Source organism: Bactrocera oleae, chromosome 5 (assembly GCF_042242935.1).
Source record: "Bactrocera oleae isolate idBacOlea1 chromosome 5, idBacOlea1, whole genome shotgun sequence".
NCBI lineage: Eukaryota > Metazoa > Arthropoda > Insecta > Diptera > Tephritidae > Bactrocera > Bactrocera oleae.
The window spans coordinates 23,899,883-23,920,224 of NC_091539.1; the positions used below are offsets into that span (position 1 = coordinate 23,899,883).

General features: G+C 36.1%; 1 protein-coding gene and 1 long non-coding RNA gene across 4 annotated transcripts in view; one reads left to right on the forward strand and one right to left on the reverse strand.

The window, feature by feature from the left end:
- The first annotated feature begins 2,152 nt into the window (after positions 1–2,152).
- Positions 2,153–20,342, forward strand: part of Cmtr1 (Cap methyltransferase 1) — a 55,582-nt gene continuing 37,392 nt past the window's right edge. Inside the window, exons 1-2 of one of the 3 annotated variants that reach the window (XR_004978505.2) lie at positions 2,153–2,937; positions 9,343–10,069. Coding sequence is in view for 2 of the 3 variants with exons in the window: in XM_036372075.2 (XP_036227968.2) it covers positions 2,292–2,937 (646 nt within the window). In the remaining variant the exon portion in view is untranslated. The remainder of the gene's footprint in view (positions 2,938–9,342; positions 10,070–20,342) is intronic. The other 2 variants (XM_036372075.2, XM_036372079.2) reach the window with 2 other exon arrangements.
- The window catches only part of LOC118682721 (uncharacterized), a 32,877-nt gene continuing 22,781 nt past the window's right edge, over positions 10,247–20,342 (reverse strand). Inside the window, exon 3 of the long non-coding RNA XR_004978522.2 lies at positions 10,247–10,439. This is a non-coding gene — a long non-coding RNA (uncharacterized lncRNA). The remainder of the gene's footprint in view (positions 10,440–20,342) is intronic.

Below are 20,342 nucleotides of genomic sequence, written 5' to 3' on the forward strand. Positions count from 1 at the left end.
TCTACCTGTAACTCACTCTAGAGTTCGATCACTGGATTGTTAAATAAAAGTCCCAATTTAATGGCTACACACTAATCTTTATTTCTAATTAATTGCTCTTATCACGACAACACTCTAACTAGAATTGTGTTTGCTGCACAATCCGGCAGCACTTATATAGTATCTCTGTAACAAAACATTGCTTCTAGAACATTCTGGCAACTCCGAATTCGCTAACTAGTTGCTTCTGGCAGTTTATCGTTGATTCGATTTTGTTCTATCATCCGTGTTCGTCACACTGCCCTCCACCTAAGTCTGATCGTTCCGATTAGACATATTTGCGATACCAAACACAAAGCTTTTATGTCCCCCATCTCGTCTTCTAGGCTGGTGCTGACATCGTTAGCCGTCCTTCTCTTCTTGGAGTTAATTCCATCCGTTTTTCGGATACTCAGTTTCTGGTACATCCCTTGACTTAAAGCTGACTCGAGATTCCATTCTTGATCAGAACGTAACTCCATTGGAACACCGAATCTCGTTACCCACTTGTTGATGAATGCCTCCGCCACTGGTTCAGTCTCCTGGTTAGGAATTGTGTATACTTGTGGCCATTCATTGAAATGGTCCTAGACTACCAAAACATGACTATTTCCTAATTTATTGGTGGGGAATGGACCATTTTCATACACGCCTATTTTCTCAACTGGCGCACGCGAATTGTGCTGTTTCATCTGCCCATGACTCCTGGACCTTGATCCTTTAGCTACAATGTTCTCAGCATATTTCGCAATCCTTTCTATAGCTGATTGAGAACCAGTCCAATAAAACCTTTGCTTCAAATGCTCCAAGGATTTCATGTCTCTCAAGTGCCCTCCTCTTGGACATTTGTACTGCACGTTAAGAACATCAGGAATTCCAACCCTTGGAAGAACCATAAGTACTCGGAAGGTTTGCCCATTTTCGCTTTTCCATAATCGATGCAAGCAGCCATACACTAACTTTAAACTGCTCCGTTCTGCCCAATATGATTTTGTGACTGGCCTTCCTGTAGTTATTTCTCCAATCGTTGTACATTGGTTTAACTCCACCTTATGTAATGCACCTTCCAATTCTGGATCTTCTTGCACAGAGTCATCCAATTCAGGTTCAATTTTATGCTGATCTTCCACCTGTGATGGTATACACGCTTCCTGCTGTTCCAACTGTAAGAACACTTGTGCTGGTATCCAAGCTTTTTGCTGTTCTAACTGTGAGGAACCTTTTATTGGTTTACACGCTTCCTCCTCTTCCAACTGTGGGAACACCTGCCCTGACATACGCAGTTCCAGCTCTTTCGACTGTGAGGACCCTTGTACTGGTACACACGCTTCCTCCTCTTCCGACTGTGAGGACACCTGCGCTGACATATTCACGTCGAGCTCTTTCGGTGCTGACAACTGTGCTGAAAAACGTTCATGTTGCGCTGCGAACAGCTCTTCCAAATGCGTTGACAATCGCGTTTCTTGCTTTTAAATTGTGTCGACATTTGCGTTGATATTTGAGACATACGTGTATCCTGCTCTTTAATTTGTGTCGATATTTTCGATATTACAGCAAAAACAATGTTTATGTCCACAATCTTTGACGAGCATTGAGCCTCTTCCTTTTCTTCTATCTTTGTTGTCTCTTCTTCTAATTCCATGTGAAAGACATATTCCTCAACATTAATGTTTTCCGCCTCCATGGCCTCTCTCAACCGTGATTGTAATTCAGTTTTTAATCCATTTGTCGCCAAACCACGTTGCTCCAGCTCCTTTTTCAGTTGTGGAACGTTCAGATCGTTAAACTTGGCCATTTTTAAATAATTATCTCCTTGGGAATTTATTTGACAATCCCACTTCTGACACCAATTGTAACGGATTTCTCGATAAATCGTCTACCTGTAACTCACTCTTGAGTTCGATCACTGGATTGTTAAATAAAAGTCCCAATTTAATGGCTACACACTAATCTTTATTTCTAATTCCAATAACTTAACACTTATTGCTCGTTATTTGAGCTTACAACTTCTTGCTTATAGCTTAATTGCTCTAATCACGACAACACTCTAACTAGAACTGTGTTTGCTGCACAGTCCGGCAGCCCTTATGTAGTAAATCTGTAACAAAACATTGCTTCTAGAACATTCTGGCAACTACGAATTCGCTAACTAGTTGCTTCTGGCAGTTTATCGTTGATTCGATTTTGTTCTATCATCCGTGTTCGTTACAATATTTTACTACCTTTTTGTTATCGATCGCTACTGGGAGTTATTGTTTGGGTAAATTGCTGTTATGGAAAGGGAAAACAATTTCTGTGAAGAAAATGTCGAGCCCATGGCGAAAAAAATTAAAACAGAGTGGGTTAAAAGCTATTCTGATAAGGCCCTGCTTATGATGACTAGAATGGGTTATGAAAAGAACAAAGGTCTTGGGAAGCAGAATCAGGGTCGTCTTGAACCTATTATAGCTGTACAACAGGATGGCAGAAAAGGATTGGGTTTGAAAGATGAGTGTCCAGTGTCCGTGGAAGCGTGGGACAGCACTATTGAAATAATAAACCTACCAGAAAGTTATTCATGGATAACAAATAATGCGGAGTTCGAAATAACGTTGGACGATTTAAAAGAGAATATGATCGTAGGTCCTAGTAAACGAACAATTGATGATGAATGTTTATACTGCAGTTCAGACATTTTAAATAATATATTAAAAGCAAAATCTGAATTTGACAAATTAAACGACAGCGAATTGAGAAGAGCACGATCACGGTCTAATCCATTTGAAACAATCCGTAGCTCTATATTTTTAAATAGAGCTGCTGTTAAAATGGCGAATATTGATTCTATGTGCGATTATATGTTTACAAATCCTAGATATATGGACGGGACATCAATGCTGCAAAATAACGAACTTTTATATTTTGCCGATATTTGCGCAGGTGAGTGGAAAATGTAACTTAATTATATATGCCTTGTTATCATGGGATTTAGAATATAGAAATAGATATAGAATTAGAGTTTCTTTAATTTATAATGAATTGGGTGGCCTTTAGAATACGGGGAAATCTCATCTACTATGAGCTGCTTCCAAGGTCTTAATCAGGACATATTCTGTCAACAATTTGACCATATGAAGAAAGCATCCGCATTGTCCACAACAGCTTTTTCTAAGAGGAGAGGATTTGTGATCTATCAGGCCAACGCCCACAAACATCAATAGTTCTGTTGTAAAATTTGTCTCAAGTTTTTGAAAATCAACTATCAGGTTTTTAAAAATAGAAACGAAGGCTTCTATTAGTGTAGCATTATGAAATTAGCTTAAAAATGCATAGTGCTTAGCTTAAAAGTGACAGTAGAACGTGATGCTGCTACAAGTGTCGTCAAAAATTCACGCAGAAAGTAATGGATTTCATTTTACCTTTAACAGGGAAGTCTATGCAACTAATATAATATATATATTGTATTAAAACATCGGACAGGAATTCGGGGGATCTGTGGTCAGGAAAAGGAAGGGGAGGTGCGTGGTTAAAATTTCAAGGGTTAAAAACGGTATATCTCGATTTCCGGCAAATTTGTAGATAGTATAGAAAAAAGTTATATGGCAATGTTATAGGTAATAAAATGATCTATAACTTTCGTTATTGACTTTTTTCACATAACCTCAAAATTTAAATGAAAAATTACATATTTTTTCTTCCTTTTATCTTTACCTCGGACTCGACTGGTGTGATTTTACTCCGAATGTTACCCAGGACTTCTGCATAGCTTTTGTCTTCTGCTGGCTTTATTATCACTGTCCTTTTTTTTTTAGGTACGCTCCGATGTTTTCGTTTTTCTGTTGCCTCAATCCTTTTCGTTTTCTTTTCAGTGGGTTATGCCACATGTTTTCGCTTTCCTATTGTCTCAATTCTTTTCGTTTCTTATAGGTCTAATATATATTTTTTCAATATACTCATATAATCAGGACCTTACTAATATCCATGCGAGCCCAGAGTTTGTTTCCTGCACGCATTTATATAAATGCATGTAATTTGGGATTAAGTTATTTCGATATAGCGTTCTACGTCGCGCAGAATTATCCGCTTGGTATATCATGGTCAAGTCTAGATCATTTTAAGATGCGTTATTTAGAGCGAAACTAAGCTTTATTTACTCTAGCTTGACCATAAATGTGCGGTCTTTTACAGGTGATGTCATTTAAATTTCCTTGTGATTATGAAAGTTTTCAGATAATAAAATTAGACAGAAATGGGAGCGGTCTTTCGTAGTAATATATCGAATAATTTTTCTAAAATGACTTAACAATTAACTGTTCGCCGGATCGAATAGAGTATAGATTTTTATATTTTCCAAAATTCTTCGGGTTCGGTGAAGCATGATCATTAAATTCCAACGCAAGCATTAAGCCTTGTCGGATATGGAATTGTGAGATATAATAGTTCTCCTTCGTATGGGAAGAGCATACCGAATTCAAAAGCTTTACCCATTTTGTATGCGTATGGCGATTTTCGAGACACTGAGGTCCTTATCACTTGTATATAGCATATATTACCTGTCTCATTACATCAGAAAAAATGGTAGATGGATCTTACTTGAGATGCAAAATAAAATAAAAATAATACAGCACTATTTAATACTAAAAAGCTTCACTAAATGTTGTGTTGATAACTTATGAGTAATTAACTGGAATATCTAAATAAAAGCGTTGATTGGCGCGTTTCTTACCGCTCAGCGTTAACGCCGACGCGACATCCCTAAATAAAGCGGCAAATTTGCGTCAAAGTCTCACTTACATTAATTTGTACAGACATAATCATCAAGCGTCAAGAAATTTTTGAGAAAAATTACAAATTTTGCGTTTTCTACAGCCAACTTTACTTAAAGCGCTGTCAAAATCAAATTTTTCAACCGCTCAGCGTTGCCTCCGTGTTTATTTAGGTATGCGCCATACAAAATTTATAGGCAAGGAATTTTTGACAGTAATGCTACTTTTATTTTGGGACGGCAGTAAGTGATGACAATTGTTGTTGTTGTAAGCAACCGCTACTATCTAATCCCCGCATTGTGGTAAGGTTCGGGCTGGTTGTCATCGATGTGATCTAACGGTAGGCCCTGGAAACGTTCTGTTTCTGCGGGGTCGGATAATAGGGAGAGGGGTGTTAGATGAGTGAGCATGCAAAAAGGTGGTTAGTGTCATGCGGGGACTTACAGCAACGTTTCTTTTTCCATGAGCTGCCGGCTAGCGACTTAAGGATTTTGTTGCGGCTCTGTACTTTGGCAGTTATCGCGGTCTTAAGAGGAGTGAAGGAGCTCAGACTGTCGAATGTAACACCTAAAATCTTAGGGTTATGGAGAGTTGGAACTTTAACGTCATCGACTGTGACTCTTTCGTCCAGTTTGTGAATATCGTTGCTGGGGATTTGGTGAGAGAGGGTCAAGCCTTGCAGAGAAGAAGTGAGAGAGGTCGGAAGGATAGCGGTTTACTTTCGAACTCATGTCGTCGATTCCATGGCCTGGCGGCAATATCGTACAATCATCAGCGTACGAATTGAGAAAATTCCCTCTGGGGGTTTAGGGAGTTTCAAATTGTAGAAATTAAACAGTAACGTGGTTCTTAATTTAGAGTTTTGACCTCGATACAGTACGGATGATTTCCGACCGCTCAGGTAGTTCATGGTCCATCTCTTTAGCCCTCGATAGAGCGTGGATTGTTCGATGTCCTCAAGTAGCGCTATAAGATTGACGTTTGACTGTGTCAAAGGCTACGAATATCGTTCTTTCACTAGGTGGTTTTTGATTTGATGTGGAGGTGCTGTGCACTTTACGGAAGCCATTTTAATGGTCAGTCTTACGCGTAGGTAGTTCACCGCTTTTTGTGTCCGTATCCGTAGTCGTTTGCATACTTATTTCGAGAGATATGTGCTTATTTGTTAGCAGTAGCTTTCGAGAACGTCGATCATGTCCGCCCATCAAGCGCTTTTGAAGGCGTTTTGGACGTCTAGAGTCGCCCGCAAAACTTCTCTTTTGTACTTATGGCATCTGCGCTGTGCGGCTTCTACGCTTTCAATGATGCATCTTATAGCTCCTAAAGTTGACCTGCCGGGTCTAAAGCAGTGTTGTCTAGGGGAGAGTCCTCAAGCTTCGTTGATGGCCGCTTCGAGTCTGGCTTTAAGTGGCCTTTCCCGCTGTGTCAAGCATACAATAGTGGACGGTATGCTGATGGTAAGTTGGGATCACCTTTTCCCTTACTGATTAGCACCAGCCGTTGTTTTTTTTCAAGGTTCAGGAAATATTCCGGCTTCGAGACAGGCGTTGTACATATTCAGAAGTACTGCCGGTCGCTCTGCAGCAATTTTTTTTAAGGATTTCTGCTGGGATCCCGTCCGGGCTGGGGGGGTTATTAGTTTTGAGCTTGCTAGTGGCCAGTTGCAGCTGTTCGAGGGTGAACTGGGGGATATGTGGAAGTCTTGTTGTATGTTCTGGATCACTAATCATGTTGTCGTGTGTGGGGAAGAGTGCGCTTACGATGTGATCCATTTTGGTAGCGGCTAAGTCAGGTGGCTTTGCTCGAACTCCGAGTTACTTCATTACTATTTTTGTACCCAAGTTTTTTTTTTAACATTCCTCCCATTTTCTCTTCTTACTATCATCGATGGCGTGCTTCAGAAGGCATGTGCGTCTGAGTTGGGCGATACTTTCTGTCCACCAGTAAACTGCCGCTTTATGTTTGCTGTGGGAAGCCTTGGGCATCGATTTGTGACATGCTCTTGTTATATTAAGCATTATGTGCTCGACAACTTTTCCCGCGATTTCAAGGGAGCTGCTAGATAGGGTATGGTCGTCTATAGCGGAGATTAATTACGATGTGTTTAGTCTCGAGACGCTCCATTTACGGGTTATTTTTCATGTACACGTTTGTTTCGGTGTCCACCGCAAAAGAGATGTACTGATGATCGCTTCCAGTGTAATCTTCTAGGACTCTGCATTTCTTTATTAAGTCTGCCATGCGTTCTGATAAAAGAGTAATATCTGGTGTGGTTTCCTCGCATCCTGGTCTTTGAAACGTGGTTGTATTTTCCGTATTAAGCACTATTAGACCAAGCCGCGCAGCCGTTTCTAGACTGTGCTTTCCTTTCGAATCCGTGTTTGGCATACCCCAATCTATGGCTTTTGAATTTAGGTCTCCGGCAAAAATCAATTGACCTTCTATAGACCTGGCTGTATCCTCTATATTGTCGTGCTTTTCTTGAAATTCTTGTATGTACACCTCTTGTTTGACCTAACCCCATAAAAAAAGTCTGGTGCAGTCGGATCGGGTGCAAGCGATAACTGTGTTGTAGTGTTGCAGATAGGCAATCATTCTGTATAAAGTGGGGGATCGTCTGTGGTTTTAAAAATATGTTTAAAGTAGGCGTGGCTCCGCTCCCTGAAGCCTTTATGTACATAGCTCATAATCTACTAAAACTATATCAGCCAAACCTGCCGGAAACATTTCCTTTTAGAACCTCATCATACAGTGTGAAAATTGATGAAATCGGATATAACGCCCATCCCCATTAGAAAGATTATACTGAAAACTACAAAGAGCGCACTAACTCGCTAAACAAAACGCCAGAAGCAATACATTTACCAGTGGAGATGGTATGCAAGGGCGTTGCAACTACTCGATCAATTACAATCAATTGGTACATATAATATTATATTATATATAGGGGGACTATAATCTTATAGTTCGGAAATGAGCGTATTTGAAAATCTTATCAGATTCCTTCACCAAACAATATATACGCCAAACACCAATAAAGATATCGGAATAAAGCTTTTGACAAATAGTACTTCAACAGTTGGCACTTAATATCTAAAAAAGGTTGACATCGGACCACAATTTTTCAAGCTTTGAGTTACCAAATATAAGATCTTAATGCCTATATTTTAATAGCTACCTGAAATATTGGTCAATCTGTGAGATATTTTAGAGGTTTTAAGCGGGCAGTTTTCCCTGATAGTAATATGGCCTGTTGCGGAGAATTTATTAAATAGGATTAATAAATTTTTTGTCCTTATCTTTGTAATAGGTATATGGGGACTATCCCATTTTTTATACCCTCTTTTATGAAGCCCTTCCATACCACCTTGGTTGTAAAATTTAATACTTCTGATGCATTTATTTAGTGAGTTATCGTGCATTTAGTAGTTTTCAACATATTCGTTATATGGGGAATGCGCGGGGCTATTATCGTATTTCAATCATCTTCACACTGACGGACGGACGGAGAGACACTCATCCTCTATGGTGATACAAACAACCGTTAGGTGAACAAAACTCTGAACCAGGCAACGGCGCACGGCAGCAAAAAGTACATCGCATGCTTACTTGTGTAGTTTTCGTACTCATGTATCCAAAACGCTCAATCAAGCACGAATTGGTGGTCTACTCATAGATTTTTTTTTACTTAGTTCAATACTTATTTGTATATGTTTAACACTCTTCTACTCTGCTAAGCCAAACACAGAAGTGTCTCTGAGTATAAGGCACAATCCAATTGTAACAGCTCTCTGAGTATTGAGCGTGTTTATTACTTTTTTTTAACCGATTGTTTTGTATTGTACTACATATGAATCAGATTAAGCGGTCGAAGATACAATTTAATATAAGATGTTTATTGTATGTATATACGCATGTAGCCACGTATTTTTGGATTGATTGTATGTGCATATGTGCTGGAAACAAAATGGGTTCGAAAAAAGTTTGTTAATTAGTAAAAAAACGAGTTAGAAATAATACACAAATTGGTCTTATATAGTAATACATACTCGTATTACCTTCTTTGTTTATATAAACATGAATTGTTTGTCTAAAGTTAGGCTTATATATCAATATTTATGTATTAATAGTTTTATTTAAGAATAAAATATTAAAATGTTTGTCTAAAACTATTGCAAAACGAATATAAGAAAGCAAAGTGTTTAAGGTGGTAGTTTGGTAACTTGGTTTGGAAATATTATATATATTAAGAATACACTAAAAATTTTAGAATGAAAATTTTAATAATAACGAAGTTATACAAAATATACGTAAGCATCTCGTAGTAGTACGCATATAAATAAAACCATATTTATTCTGTTGTTGAAACTTTAAAAGCGTTTTTCTCGGAACAACGTTCCTACAGCCGGCTCGGATGATCATATCCAACCGATTAACTGAAATTTGAATATGTTATTCGACTCATCAATAGCTCTGGGAATCTAGGATCTTGTTTTTATTTTTCAACAAGATTGTTTAATCCTAGTTGCAACCGGAATGACAAGCTCACATAACAATCTTTTTGATTTTTCTATTTCAGATGTCCTCAAGCGATCAAATCACTGGGGCCAGTCACCTTTTTTTAGACGCTCACTTGAGTGCTACGAAACAACAAATTTCAACAAAAACAAAAAGACAAATAATTTTTTTGTACTCTCTGAAATTATATATAACAAAATGAAACTGATTGAATTTTATTTTTTTCGAAATAAAATATTCACGTTACCAGACTACTGCCTTTATGATGTCGGCCCTAATCGGTTCCGCTTCTCAGTCATAATGTTATCTGCCAAGGAAAAAGCTCTATCCGATTTTGCTAGAATTTATAAGGCTGGTTTAGATAAGCAAGGGTACACAAAAAATAGACTCCAAGGTTGCCCTGGATATCTCAGCCAATTTTGATGGCTTCAAGTGAAGTGAAATTGTGGAATGTGCTCTTATTTTTATGATAATTGCATATCTTATATTTTGATCAATTATCGGCTTGCTAGGCTGTGTGACAAACGGTAAAATTTTTCTCTATGGTGAAAAATTGTCTGTGGTGTAAACAAATATTACATTTTGCTGTGCCAAAAATTTTGACACTTGAAGTTCAAAATAAACCCAACTACGTCGATTAGGTGTTTGCCTTGTTACTTAAATTATTAAATATATTTGTAAACCAGAAACCAGAAAAATTCATTAATTTGTAGATTTGTAATTAATTGAAAATTTAAGTCAACGGGCTAGACTACTACGACGCTACTTGCATTGATAAATCGGTACAGGTATGTACATACATAATTATATCTTCATACATATATACACACAAATACATTTACATTAAGATCTTTTAATCAACTACAATTTGCAATATTTCGGCTAAATTATAAAAATTCAAAAGGAGGTGTATTGAATAGAATAAATATTAACATAAACTAATGAATAATTACCAATTAATAACGTATTTTATGACATACTTGTTATGTATGAAGTGGATCTTTTAAATTTGTTTATTTCTGAATGCATATCTGTATTCATATTTATAAGTTGTCAAAATTTTACCTAACTCGGGAACTGGGAAAAATTCTGACAGTCGGATTCACCACGAAAAACTTCAAAATTTCACTGTTATCTGTCCATCCTCAGGCTCCTTACCTAAAATATACAAAAAATATGTAGAATGTTTTTAGGTTTAAATAAAAATCGAACATGGAGTTATCTACGAGTTACAGTTTACAAAATGTCCGGTTTTGCTCAATGAACATTTTGCTTTTGTTTCAAAAGTAATTCACATGCTCTCCGAAACTATGATGTCGTCGAATTCTCAGAAAGGAATGATAAAACAACATGTCTAAGCGGTGGACGAGGAAAGATATTGGTTTTATTACAGGTGTAGAAAATATCCGAAGCTTAGTTTGAAAAAGTTGATAGGTGGAATATTTAATTGTCCTCAAATACGACAATTAATAAAAGATACAGATTTCATTAAGGTTATGACTGAAGCTTGGAAAAGTTTTTTTGTTGATAGTCGAAAATTTCGTATAATGGCAGATTACTGCTGCTTCTTGAAAAGAGATTGTCAACTAGAAATATAACATATGTTTTCGACATTTTTCTCTCTGTTTACTTAAATGTATTCTTACCTTTTCACACAAAAAAAATACTGGCAGTATAAATATATATATTATTTTGTTTTATGTTTTCTTATTTTTGTAATGTAAGAATGAAATAAGGAATTCAAAATAAACGAGAGCAAATCTTACGAAATCATTGATAGCTTCATAATATGTGTGCTCAAATATAGCCAAAATAGATCTTATATCCAGGGCAACAAAACCACCAATTAATTATTTAAAATTCCTCTCGTCGTCACCACTTTTTACTACAAATACTTTTCCACTTCTGTCAAAGGAGGCTCTGCGTATTTACACATGTTAGCGTTTGAATTAAATTTAAGTAAAATAATTTGTTTTTTGATATGGTTGAAGGTAGCTCCAAAGAAATGTCAAGTAGTGATAAACCAAGGCTTTATTGATTATCAGGAATGAATGTTAAGTCTAAATATAAAGGCATCTTGAATAAATTTTTTTTGACTGTGGCAAAATTCTTTCATGTTGTTTAATTCGTTTGATTACTAGCCTACAGCTGGTGATGCTTTAATTCAGATAAGGCAAACATATCATCATCATTCGTCACACATATACATACTTTCATTTTGTAAATTATGCAATTTAAACGTGTATTGATTATTAGTGCGTTTACTACATTTTTACCATGATCTGTAACAAATTAAGCTTGCTCAACGTTATTTATATCGAACTGTTTAAACAATACTTTTAATTTTCCGTATACATAATAAGCAGTTGACCGCTAAAAGTCCATCTATTATATTCCTAAATAATTTCTCACATTTAAAAATATTTTTGATAATGTTAAGTTATACCTAAAAAGTACCGTTGAACACAATTGTCGGACCACTTCAAAACTATCTCCTTTATCTGTTTGTTTAGCGTAGCTTTTTTATATTCTACATCTCTGTGCGCTTTGCCAGAAATAGTAGTGACTTCAGGCAGCAAGGCTTCGATGTCAATATTTGCACTGTACGTTGCACAAATCTTGATGAAAAACCTAATCATATATCTAAAACCAAGTCCTTCGGCGCATTTAAATGGACGACAGTCTCGTATAATCCATTTGACATATGCATCAATGGCTTCCTTCTTGTCAGCTTCCAAAACAGTTCGCAGGACTTGTGGTTTCCTTGCAGCTAGGCCTCACTTTTCACGACTTAAATTGGATGTTTGGTATCCAACAAATTTTCGAATTTAATGGCATGTTCGGCAGTATACTAATGGTTCTAAAATCTTTTAAAATTTCAAAAACTTTAATTCAAATATAGCTTTTGTACTTTCATCTTTGCGTCAAAGTGAAAATTTCACTGTTAATTTGTTGGTCAATGAATGACTTATCTTACTTATAATACTTAATTTTCTGTCATTTTAACAAAAAAAAAATTGCTCTGTACATGTGTGCTAAGAATACTCTAAAACGAATAATATTGTACATTCTGCAAATGTGTTCAGCATACATAAAACACATAAAAAATGTGTACCGTTATTAATAAACAACGCTTAAGAATCTACAATACAAGCAAAAAATACAACATGAATAAAATAGCAAATACAATAGATAAGTACACACGCTACTGGTGATTAATATTTTTTGTACTTATATTTGCTCGTCATGAGTTTTGGTTTAACTTATTCATATATAATATAAGTAAGATCGCCTAAGGTCGATGCAAATAAAAACGAGAGTGTGTAAAACAAATACAACTACTATGCAACAGCAAATACCACAAAATCCATGTCTATGAGTGTGTGTGGCCACCGCCACCGCTTTTGAAGCAGGTATACTTTGAGTAAGAAAATTAGGCACTCTGTACTGTATTGGCAGTAATAGAAATAAGTGGACGATTGCACAAAAAGTAAAAACCGTATACCAAGCAAACATAAGTAAGTGCCCTTTCACACAGGGACTCAAAAGAGTCTCATACCAGTATTGTGGGCGAGGGGACGACGAGGAAATACGAAGAGACCGTGCCACTCGTGTTCGGGTGGCACGCTTTGTGTTCTTGTTCGTAACAGCTCGCTGCTACCCTTTTCAGCATTCCTTCTCACTTTCAAATTCTTTGAATGGTTGCAAGAGCGCTCGGTTTCAAATGAATTCGATCGCAAATTTGAGTTCTGTTATCTATTTTTGTATGTAATATGCAAATATGTATGCATAGAATAATAGAAATATTATGACAAATTGTAAATAAGGAGAAAATTAAGATATAGATTATGGAGTAAAGAAATTATGAGTTTTTAATACTTAAAGATTAGGAAATTCCTATTATAAATTTGGCCTTCAAAATATTAGTAGCGGATATTCAATACATTCTTGTGGATTAGGGAATTCCCGTCTTTAGTATTTCTTTGAAACTATTTAGCGGGTAGGTCATGGTAATTCATTGCAAGCAAAATGTGTGACCATCATCTCAACATACAAATGAAATACGCAGCACGCAGTGTTGCGCAGTCGAACCGCACAAATATTTACGAAAATTTTGTGAAAAGGAATGCAGAAAAACTAGACTCGAGTTGCTGGACTCTTTTTGACCGTGTGAATGCCCAGAGCGACACCAAAAGAAAATTTGAAAAAACTCAGACTCTTTTGAATCCCTGGGTGAACGTGCACTAAGAGAACGAGAACACCCCATTACAGAAGCAGAAATTTCTGCAACATGTATGTGTGCATATGTAATATTAAAAGTTGGGGTTTGGTGTAGTTCGCAGCCATTGACGGTAAAAACCGTATACCAAGCAAACATAAGTAAGAGAACGAGAACACCCCATTACAGAAGCAGAAATTTCTGCAACATGTATGTGTGCATATGTAATATTAAAAATTGTTTGGTGTAGTTCACAGCCATTGAATATTTGTTTTTGCATTTGTTTGGTTGTTGCGCCATTGAACGGTTTGTAAAATTTTGCAATCGGTGTACCGTGCAAAAGAGTTTTGCAAGAGCAAGAGAAAACCCCTATAATATTTCTATGTATACAATTGTTCTTATCATTCTATAGGCAAAATCGCCTTTTTGCTTTGGTATTGGAAAAAATCAATATTTTCGAGATGACGGAAAATTATTTCTCCGTTTTTCGAAGTCAAAATATGTGACTTCTTTTTTTCAAATAAGAATATTAAAATCATCATTATTAAATGTAATATGTAACTTCCCATCTGGAAAAAACCGGAAATTTATGTGGGAAAAACCCCAATAGACGCGTATTTTCATTATTTAAAGTAATTATCACGATTTTAAAAAAATATTTTTTTTTTCAGAATATTTGCAAAAAAATGTTACAAAAGTAAATGTTTTTAGTCACTGTCGCTACTGTCATGATCATTAAATATATTATTAATATGGTAAAACTCTATTTCTTGTGTATTTCCACGAGATGTTGAAGGTCGTTCTTCAGTTATTGGGTTACGCAACGGACTTAACAATTTTGTAGGTGTAGATAACGGCTCGTCATAATCGTCATTGTCATCACCTTTATGTTTGTGTAACAGGTTCCAATTATACGAAATTTTTATTTTTGCTGCTTTGTCTGTAGTCAATATATTTCGTTTGTGACTATGTATATGCCCATGCGTGTTAAAAGATTCAGTTGCTGGTAAAGTACAGGGAGCAGTGTGAATACGTACTGCAACCCTACTCAGCAATTTGGACTTGCCAAATTACCGGGTCCATTTCTTCCATATAAATGGTCTGCTCCATAAACCCTGTTTAGCTCTCTAATTGGCTAAATCAACATCAACGTCAATACTGAGTGATTCGCTTACGTCGTGTATAAACTCTATGGTGTCCTAATTAAATACCTTGCGATCTTGGATCTAATAAATATGCAGCGTAATGACTGGGTTTCAAACAATTATTTGTTCGTCTAATTACAGCATATGTAATATCTTGTTTGTGATGCTCATTTAGAATGTATATATTCGTAAAGGCAAAATTAAATGCAGACTTAATATCTTTGAAGGCCATATAAACTTCATTTAAAAGTATTGCCATTGCCTTCAAGTTTACTCCTACGACATGTATCTAAACATTACCTAGATGTTACATATGTTAAATATGGTAAAACCCATTCGGTTATTTATTTTCTTATTTTTTCCCACATTTGAGTTTTTTCCGGGTAAAATCCCATCTCTATTTCCGGCACATCATAGAAATCATCGGTACTACGATTTGGTGCCTTCGCTCTACTTCCCCGTTGCCCCGAGGGACCCTTCCCTACACAGTAATCTTTAAAGATATTTCTATCAGTTATAATATGCTGTGGGTTACCGAAAATAGCGGTTTGTTTTTCGAGAACATCAATGCCTCGGCGCCAGTGTTTTTTACCGAGTATAAAAAGCATCTACCCCAGCAATAATTTAGTTTACGCTTTCTTCGTTTGGTCTGCGAAGCTGACATGATCCAAGTGAAAAGTGCTTATTAGCCGATCTGCCTCATGTATTGGATTTAACAAATCTTCTTTCCTTCCAGCCTTTGACGACTACCGATTTTAATTACTATTGAGCCTAACTGAGGAATGAAAAATGTTTTCTGAACTGCTAACTGTGTCTTATTCACAGAGAAGACCTGCTTGTGTGCCGGCAGAAATATTTCATTAGCTCCATCAGCGACGGAACCACTATCAGCTCTCTTATTGGATCCTTATGTAGCAGCCCAAGCTTCAAATAGAAATCATCGTAATCAGTTCCTAGACTTTGAACACTGCCCGAATACATTCGTCCTGCTGCTTAGCCTATGCACCAAAGAATCTTCCAACATAAGACACGTTATTCTGCTCAACCCATCAACATAACGCATCTACGAACCATTTTGATGTTCTATTTCATAGTCAAATCCTTACAATAACATCGCCCACTGAGATACTCTTAGACAAATATTCTTCTTTTTCATGGTCATTGCGAACGCGTTGCAATCCGTAACGATTTTGAAATGCAGCCCCAAAAGATATACTCTCCACTTTTTAAGTGCATCGACTATCGCTAACAGCTCTAACTCGTACGAATGGTACGTTTCTTCTGCTGGCTTTGTCTTCCGACTCATGAACTGGATGAAAGCACAAATCTTCACTTTCCTTCTGTAACAGTACACCACCATATCCATGTGACGAGGCGTCCGTATGAACTTAAATTAAATCCTTCGGAGTGTACAATCGTAATACTGGCGCGCAAACCGAAGCAGCTTTTAGTTGCTGCAGCGATGCCTGCTGTTCATTCCCAAACACAAAAGCTACATCCTTACGCAACAGGTCAAACAGTGGTTTGACGACAAAAATAAGAAATAAGCCCTAAGAATCTTTGCACCGATTTTGTATCCATAGACATCGGAAAATTTCTTACTGCCAGAGTCTTCGCTTCTGATGGATTCCTTCTACCATGCTCTATAATGTACCCCAAAATATCAACAGTCGGATTTAGGAACCGGCATTTCTCCCACTTAATCCTGAGGTTAAACTTTGCCGCCCTGCTCAACACAGCTTTTAACTTATCTACATCCTTGTCAAAATTAATTATTTTTGCGAACCCGACTCTATCGGCACGTGGAAAAACCGCTTCGGCAAATCTAACGTCGTAAATACTTTTGCGCCTTGTAACCTCACGATAATGTCATCCATAAACGGCATTAAAAAATTGTCTCATGATTTTTTCGTTCAAGCGTCTCTGATCACACAACGCCGTTTGGTACCGTTTTTTTTCCCCCACCAATACGATCGGTGATGCATACTTGGCCAGGCTGGATTATGCCTTGTTCCATCCATTCCGCAATCTGCACAATGCACCTATCGGAGTAGGACATACGTCTTGGCCCTTGAAATATCAGAGTATCATCAGTTAAACAAGTTTTCATGGAAACTGGGTAACCGTGCTGCTTACTAGGCGAGTAACTACAAACAATGACTTCTATTGCCTTTTCTTGTTCTACTTGCAAAGTTTTCTCTGACATTACTTCTGCGGCCATACACAAGTCTTCAAACTCATTAATAACGTCTATTTTACCTTCAATTTTCTCTCCTATGGGGTTTGGAACATTCGTTTCCTTCACCTTTGCTCTAAATTCTACCTCGCCTTCCGTTATGACCAAATCAACCTGCTTCAATACATTATTCTCTATTATTGTTTCGTAAATTATGTTACGCTCGCGCTTGTGAAGCCGTGATTAATACCCTTGCCCTCGGTCGGGATGGAATATCTTTCTGGTCTAGCTATTGCGGTCTAATATTGCTGGACCGGTCTCTCGTCATCATACGCTATCACCGGTAGGTCAGGTTACTACCAACGATTTATCAAAGACTATTCAAAAATAGCTAAACCGTTGACAGCACTCCTAAGAAGAGAAGCCGGTAATGTCTCCAAACGACACTCAAAGAAAATATAAATTAAATTAGATATCGAAGCCTTAAAAGCATTCAATAAAATAAAAAAAACACTTTAGTATCAAAGATATAGCCTTAGCACATTCATTTTTCGAAAAGATTTTGAACTAACAACCGACGCCTCCGATTTCGCTTTAGGTGCCGTCCTATCGCAAGATATTAAACCAATAACTTTCATTTCGAGAACTTTAAGCAAGGCTGAAGAGCACTATGCTACCAATGAGAAGGAAAAGCTTTCTATAGTATGGTCACTTAATTCACTTCTCTACGGTTCCAAAAAAAAAAAAAAAAAAATTATTACTGACCATAAACCTCTTATCTATGTCCTAAGCCATAAAAACACCAACAGTAAAATCAAGCGATGGGAAGGCACATTAAAAGAGTATAATTATGAATTAATCTACAAACCGAGTAAAACAAATTTAGTTGTATACGCGCTTTCAAGAATACCAACACAAATCAATTCACTCACAAATACAATTCATATCGATGAAAGCTCAAGTCATAATTTAATCCCTTGTACAGAAGTTTCATTTAATGTTTTCAAAAATCAAATATGTTTTAAACATGATGAAATATCTTCATATCAATTGAAAATAATTTTTCCAACTGTTCATAGACACATAATTACAGAACCAGAGTACAATGAACAATTACTCGTTTCCTACATGAAGCGATACCTTAATCCATCTGTTATAAATGGAATTCATAAGAGGAAAGAATAATGGGTATGATCGAAACTTTTTATATCCTATTCACTTTAGTAATATTAAAAGCCGATACATCCAAAAATTAGTTGAAGATATTAGCAACGAACAAGATCAGGGGAATGTCATATTAATGGAACACTTAAGAGCACATAGGAATGCAACTGAAAATAAAACACAATTTCTAGAAGAAAAATATTTTCCCGGTATGTTAAATAAAATAAATCGAATTATAGCCAACTGCACCGTTTGTAAAGATAATAACTGCGAGAGACATCCGAACCAACCGAAATTAGCAGAATCTCCATTATCAACATATCCAGGGTACACAGTCCATATAGACATATTTTGACAGAAGTCATGATAGCTTTAGACCCCTAAGAGATATTATATTTTCCCTCGGAGTACCAAAATAAATGGTTATAGACAATGAATTTAAATTCTGCCTCATTTAAACTTATGATGATAGACGAATTAGGAGTAGAAGTTTACACTACTCCTCCATACAAAAGCAAAGCTAATGGACAAGTGGAAAGGTTCCACTTCACCCTATTTTAAATAATGCGCTGCATAAACAAAACGGTGGACACAGAAATTTTGAAGAACTTTTAGAAATAGCAGCGTCCGAATATAATCATTCAGTTCACTCCACAACATTAAAAATACCAGTAGATCTATTTTTTCATAGAAACGTTACATATATCCCCGAAGAAATAGAAAGAACAAGACAAAGTAACTTACACAAATTAGCCCACAAACAAAGCAAAGATATCAAATATCATAATAAATATAAACAGGAATTAAAGGAAAAATAATTTATGTTAAGAAAAGTAGGTGAGCAGAAAGTTAAGTAAACCCTTCAGTAAAGAGATAGTTGAAGAAGTCAGAAATACTACTGTGTTGACTGAGAAAGGACAAATAATTGACAAAAGTAGGATACGTAACTAAAGAAATACCGTCATTATATTCCAGACTATTACTATCACTGTGGCTGGCGGAAGTACAAATACTCGATTATTCAAACGCACAACTCATAACAGTAGAAAATTAAACAGCTTGACTACAAGCAGGAATATTTAAAATAATACACAAAATTGACATAAGAAGATACACGACCCCTGGACCATAAGAAAGCGACTATTGAAACCGAACTGATCCGCAAAAATCCTAACTACCCCTTCATATTTCTCCTAATAACACAAATAAAAACTCAACAAATCATTTAAAAGTAGAAAATAAAATAAAAATATCAATCGGACCATGAAGACTACAAAATAATTTCAAGTAAAATAAATAATGTCTTGCAAAATAATATTATTAGTTTAGAGTTCAGTGTAATTAACTGTAACCTTTAGTTATTCAGGGGTGTTGTGGAATCCAAGACAGATTTGCGTAGTTGTCAGAATTGCAAACCAATTCTGATTTTGAATGGTGTCACAGAATTTGATTGAATTTGCGTCTTTTCGAACATATGCAAAACCAATATTCGAATCAGCTGTTTACTAATGTGCAAATTAATAAAATAGGAAGCGTTTTATAGATTTGAAAATCTACAAAAGTTTACAAAGAGTTCCGCTATTTTAGCTTTTATTTTATTTGAAGAAAAAAAGCAACGAAAAAAAATAAAAGGAATATATTAAAAGATCACAGTAATCCACTTGATGCACCAGGGGTGTCGCATGTGAAATTTGGCTTGCATTTACTTGTACTTGTATGTTTGTATAAATGCTTACTTTACAGATTTATATCACATTATCGACTAAATAAAGACGCATTTGGGTGTTAAATTATGTTTGTTACGTTTTGTAAATTCTCTTAAAATATCTTGATTTTTTCCATAAACTCGATAATTATGACATTTTTTGTTTTATTCATATGTTTTCCCTAATAGAAATAACGATAAAATAAATCGTAACAATAATATAATTTATTTTCTTCACTTACATTTTAAATCTGTCAGCAAAAATCCTCTTGCTTTGTTTCTGATAACAAAACCGATAAAATTGGTTTCCGTGACACCCAAAACCGATAAAATTTCTGTTTCGAACGTCAAACCAATAATATCTGAATTCATGCCACCTACTACATTTTTTTTATCGGTTTCAATTCTGATTTCGACAACTATCAGATTCTACAACACCCCTGATTATTCGGAATTCAATAAAAGAGCATAGCTCCCAAAATATATTTCTTTATATAAACCAAAATAAAAGTTTTTTAACTTTTATACTTTTCCTGGAGCCATTTAATAAGTCCTTAGTTCTTATCTTGTCATACTTTACATTACATTTGTTCAGATTGTGTATTGAGCTCCCTCTTGATCGTTCCTATGGGGCATAATATTATCTCTGACT